This window comes from Nerophis ophidion, linkage group LG13, assembly GCF_033978795.1.
Source record: "Nerophis ophidion isolate RoL-2023_Sa linkage group LG13, RoL_Noph_v1.0, whole genome shotgun sequence".
NCBI classification, from domain to species: Eukaryota; Metazoa; Chordata; class Actinopteri; order Syngnathiformes; family Syngnathidae; genus Nerophis; species Nerophis ophidion.
The window spans coordinates 27,951,431-27,957,430 of NC_084623.1; the positions used below are offsets into that span (position 1 = coordinate 27,951,431).

Genomic DNA, 6,000 nt, shown 5'->3' on the forward strand with positions numbered 1-6,000 from the left:
CGCTTAGATGGCAGCATACGTTGTTCCAAAACCTTTATGTACCTTTCAGCATTAATGGTGCCTTCAAAGATGTGTAAGTTACCCATGGCTTGAGCACTAATGCACCCGCATACCATCACAGATGCTGGCTTTTGAATTTTGCGTCGATAACTGTCTGGATGGTTCGCTTCCCCTTTGGTCCGGATGATACGATGTCGAATATTTCCAAAAACAATTTGAAATGTGGACTCGTCAGACCACAGATCACTTTTCCACTTTGCATCAGTCCATCTTAGATGATCTCGGGCCCAGAGAAGCCGGCTGCGTTTCTGGATGTTGTTGATAAATGGCTTTCACTTTGCATAGTAGAGCTTTAACTTGCACTTACAGATGTAGCGACAAACTGTATTTAGTGACAGTGGTTTTCTGAAGTGTTCCTGAGCCCATGTGGTGATATCCTTTAGAGATTGATGTCGGTTTTTGATACAGTGCCTTCTGAGGGATTCACAGTCACAGTCATTCAATGTTAGTTTCCGGCCATGCCACTTACGTGGAGTGATTTCTCCAGATTCTCTGAACCTTTTGATGATATTATGGACCGTAGCTGTTGAAATCCCTAAATTTCTTGCAATTGCACTTTGAGAAACTTTGTTCTTAAACTGTTTGACTATTTGCTCACGCAGTTGTGGACAAATCAATCAATCAATCAATGTTTACTTATATAGCCCTAAATCACTAGTGTCTCAAAGGGCTGCACAAACCACAACACAAACCACTACGACATCATCGGTAGGCCCACATAAGGGAAAGGAAAACTCACACCCAGTGGGATATCGGTGACAATGATGACCCAGTGGGACGTCGGTGACAATGATGACTATGAGAACCTTGGAGAGGCGGATCAGCAGCGAAGGGATGTCCCAAGCCGATACACAGGCAAGCGGTCCATCCTGGGTCCTGACTCTGGACGAGCGGTTCATCCTGGGTCCCGACTCTGGACAGCCAGTACGTCATCCATGGCCACCGGGGTGTACCTCGCCCCATCCTTTCTTGTGAAAGACTGAGCATTTTTTGGGAAGCTGTTTTTATACCCAATCATGGCACCCACCTGTTCCCAATTAGACTGCACACCTGTGTTTGATGAGCATTCCTCAACTTTATCAGTATTTATTGCCACCTTTCCCAACTTTTTTGTCACGTGTTGCTGGCATCAAATTCTAAAGTTAATGATTTTTTTTTTTTTTTTAATGCTTATCAGTTTGAACATCAAATATGTTGTCTTTGTAGCAAATTCAACTGAATATAGGTTCAAAATGATTTGCAAATAATTGTATTCCGTTTATATTTACATCTAACACAATTTCCCAACTCATATGGAAAGTGGGTTTTTATATATATATATATATATATATATATATATATATATATATATATACATATATATATATATATATATATATATATATATATATATGTGCATGTATGTGTGTAGATATATTTATTTATATATATGTGCATATATGTGTGTATATAGATATGTGTGTGTGTGTGTGTGTATATTTGTGTGTACGTGTATATTTGTGTGTATGTGTATATGTGTATATATATATATATATATATATATATATATATATATATATATATATAAAATGTGTATATACATATTTGTGTGTATATATATGTATACATACATATCAACTATAATATAACTATCAAAGTATATTAAGGTAATATATATATATTTACATATACATATACATATTTTAACTTGCTATAATTTGATAGTTATCTGAAAGGTGTGTTCTTATATTATCTGTGATCAGGTCAATGTCTCCTCACTGAAATATGAGTGAGGTGACTGTTGAGCTCATCTTGTAAGTCATTAACGACTACTGTAAACCAAAATGGCCAACTTCCTGTTCAAATGTTTTTATTTCATTTTTTGCGTGCTTACCATCAAATGTCTAATATGACAACAAAAAGTATGAGGTTCTTTTTGAATATATGTTTATTTCTTTACAAATTATGATTCACATGATTTTTGTGTGTACTGTACATATATTGTATATACAGTACATGTACATATAGTACCTATCTGCATGCACTGTATGTTTCACTGCTGATTACTTCCTGTACACGCAACTTGTACATGAAAAGTCTTGCAGTATAGTACAAGGTTTGTGTATTTCTGCAGTGTTTTTTTGATAGAATACTTTTGATTTGCAGCCATCAAGCAAAGAGTGGTGGCATCCATGAGAACATAATCATAAGACGCATGGCCAGCCTTTATGAATCCTCACACTGGTCCAAGTATACCAGAAGAGGCTGCACTGGATTCACTTAAAAGAACTTGAGAACATGTTCAACTCTTTTGCGACCAAAGAAAGCATGAATATGAGCAATATTTCCATGTACTGGTGCTACACATGCAGGTACTACATTATGTGCATTTGGTTGTACAGTCAAGTCATCTTTTTTTAAATGCACATTTGACACAATCCACATATGAGTTGACAATGTTATTATTATTGTTTTGTTGTGTGTACTTGTACAATTGTGTGTACAAGTACATACAATTGTATTAAATTGTCCTTTTTAGCTTGAATGCAAACACTCCGATTCTTCATCAAACAGCAAGCTAAGCAATTAGAATGTATTTCTTTTTTACTTTAATTTGATCCACTGAAACTTTATTCAACACAAAATAAAAAATGTTTACTACTTTTACTACTTTCCTTTACCTTTTTGTACAAAGCATATGCAGCAGAAACACCAAAATCACAGTTTTTCCTCTTTGTCATCTTTGTTGTTACTTCTTTAAACCTTTGTCTCGAAGATTTCTTCTTATTTCTTTATTCTTTATTCGTATTTTGTATTCTGAATTGTTTATCTAGATGTTATGTTTTTAACTTCTTAAGTTCTTACTTGTAACTGGTGATTGTTCTCGTTGACAACAAGGGTCTACCAGGTAACGATTGATTTTAACGCAGGCGGCATGCATTCATCCACTACATTGTGTGTTTAGTCCTGTATTATTACATTTTCTAATCTTATTGATTAGAGAATGATTTTAAATATTAAATAAATACTTTTATACTAATATTAATAATAGTTATAATGAAATACCTTACTAATAATCACAACACCATACTGTCACAATTATTTTAATTACATAATAATTGTACAATACATATAACAATAATAATAAAGTATTTTTTAATAATAATAAAAAAATAATATATACTTTTGTAAAATACTTTGTGTTAATATTTATGATAAAATAGTTTTATTAAAACTCATAATAACATACTTTCATGGTAATTATTAGGGCTGCAAATCTTTGGGTGTCTCATGATTCGATTCAATATCGATTCTTGGGGTCGCGATTCGATTTTATATCGATTTTTTTTTTTCGATTCAACGCGATTCTCGATTCAAAACCAATATTTTTTCGATTCAAAACTATTCTGTGTTCATTCAATACATAGGATTTCAGCAGGATCAACCCCAGTCTGCTGACATGCTAGCAGAGTAGTAGATTTTCTAAAAAACTTTTGTCATTGTAATGGACAATGTTTTATCAACTGATTGTAATAATGTCAATTTGTTTTAGCTATTAAACGAACCAGAAATACGACTCAAAAATTCCTCATAAGCTTGTGTTGTCAAGCTTATGAGATGCAATGCAAGTGTAAGCCACTGTGACATTATCGTTCTTTTTTTTAATTTTTATAAATGTCTAATGATAATGTCAATGAGGGATTTTTAATTACTGCTATGCTGAAATTATAACTAATATTGATACTGTTGTTGATAATATTCATTTTTGTAACACTACTTTTGGTTTGTTTTGTGTCGTGTTTGTGTCTCCTTTCAATTGCTCTGTTTATTGCAGTTCTGAATGTTTCTGGTTCAGGTTTGGTTTTTGAATTGGATTGCATTGTTATGGTATTGCTGTGTATTGTTTTGTTGGATTGATAAAAAAAATAAAAAAACTCAATTTTTTTAAAAATGAGAATCGAATCTGAATCGCACATTGTGAGAATCGCGATTTGTATTCGAATCGATTTTTTCCACAGCCCTAGTAATTATAATAATATATTTTAATAATTATTCCCATCTATCAATTTTCTATACCGCTTATCCTCATGGAGGTTGCAGGTAAGCTGGAGCTTCTCCCAGCTGACTTCAGGCAAGTAGCAGGGTACAATATTGACTAGTCGCCAGCCAATCACAGACTTTCAATTGTTATGATAATCTACTGTATAATATAAATGATAATATTAATTACTGTATAATGATTACTATGAAATAATTTATGAAAAACATTCCAATAAAATAATGTTTTAACGAAAAATACTTTATACTTAGAGTTTTTATTAAATAGGATAAAATAATTCATATCATTGGATAAAATCAATACTTTATAATAATAATTACAATGAAACATTTTCATAATAATTTTAATAGAATGCTTTAATAACAATTTTATTAGAGAATAATTGCATATTAATAATTACAATAAAGTTATTTATAATAACAATTAAAATGAACCATGTATAATGATAATAATAATACTGTATGTATCAGTTATAATAAAATATGTTATTTATAATAATCATAGTGACATATTCATAATAATGGTAATAACACAGTATTTTATTATGATAAATAAAATTATATCATTCATAATCATTCATAATAATGAATTCCTCTGCCTGGAGCAGTACACTTTTCCAGTCTAGGTGCTGATTTTCTCCCAGTTGCTTCACAATCAGCAGTGAATTGGTCCAGTGAGAGTTAAAAATCCCAGCCAGATGAAGCCAGCACGACCACATCATTTGCAAAAAGCAGCCATCTAATCGGATCCCCTCAACGCCCTGACTTTGCCCAAAAATTCTGTGCATAAAAGTTATGAACAGAATCGGTGACAAAGGGCAGCACTGGTGGAGTCCAACCCTCACTGAAAACGGGTTCGACTTATTGCCGGCAATGCGGACCAAGCTTTGACACGTGCCCCGTATTCTTGGAGAACTCCCTGCAGGACTCCCTCAGGGACACGGCTGAATGCCTTTTCCAAGTGCACAAAACACATGTAGACGATTGGGCAAACAACCATGCACCCTCACTGCTCCTCTCGAATACGATTTTTCGACTCCCCGGCATAGCCTGGTCTACAGTACACCTGAATAAACCTTCCAGGAAGGCTAAGAGTCTGATCCCAGTGTAGTTGGAACACAACTTAAAGTCCCCCTTTTAAGAGAGAGGACCCACCACCCCGGTCTGCCAATCCAGAGACACCTCCCCCAATGTCCATGCAAGTCTCTTCAACCGAGACAGCCTCACAGCATTCAGAGTTTGGAAGAAATCCAAGGTCAAGATCAAGGTTTTTTTAATGGTTGTAACATTAGTTATTCAGCGTCAAGACAGAATGAAACAAGCAAACACAAGCTATATACAATTTTAAAGGCCTACTGAAATTAGATTTTCTTATTTAAACGGGTATAGCAGGTCCATTCTATGTGTCATTCTTGATCATTTTGTGATATTGCCATATTTTTGCTGAAAGGATTTAGTAGAGAACATCCACGATAAAGTTCGCAACTTTTGCTTGCTAACAGAAAAGCCCTGCCTCTACCGGAAGTCGCTGACAATGATGTCACATGTTGATGGTTCCTCACATCTTCACATTGTTTTTAATGAGAAAGGACGCAAAAGAAAAAGGCTCCGCTTTTGCTACCGGAGTTTTTGTTTATTCTGAAGATTTTGACCACACATTTGCGATCACAGCCACAGGAGAGTAACCTGGCATCCTTGACCTCATTTTGGTCAATTGTGAGGCACTGATACACTGCAATAAGGTAAGTTGGATGAGACGTTTGCCTCAAGCCATCGGCGGTTGCCTAGCAACCAAAAACTACGGCGAGTTTACAGCTGTTAAAGTGCTTCCAACGTCGCAGTGTTATAAGTTGACAGACTAACACCTCAAATTGATCTGTGAACAACACAAGGTACGCATTG

At 34.6% G+C, this 6,000-nt stretch overlaps 1 protein-coding gene across 5 annotated transcripts in view; it reads left to right on the plus strand.

Annotated features, from left to right (window-relative positions):
- The window catches only part of LOC133564395 (collagen alpha-3(VI) chain-like), a 135,385-nt gene extending 132,679 nt beyond the window's left edge, over positions 1-2,706 (plus strand). For all 5 annotated transcript variants that reach the window (XM_061918657.1, XM_061918656.1, XM_061918658.1 and 2 more), the window contains one exon: positions 2,206-2,706. In XM_061918657.1, the coding sequence (XP_061774641.1) occupies positions 2,206-2,243 (38 nt within the window). In that variant the 3' untranslated portion in view covers positions 2,244-2,706. The remainder of the gene's footprint in view (positions 1-2,205) is intronic.
- The last annotated feature ends 3,294 nt before the right edge of the window (positions 2,707-6,000 follow it).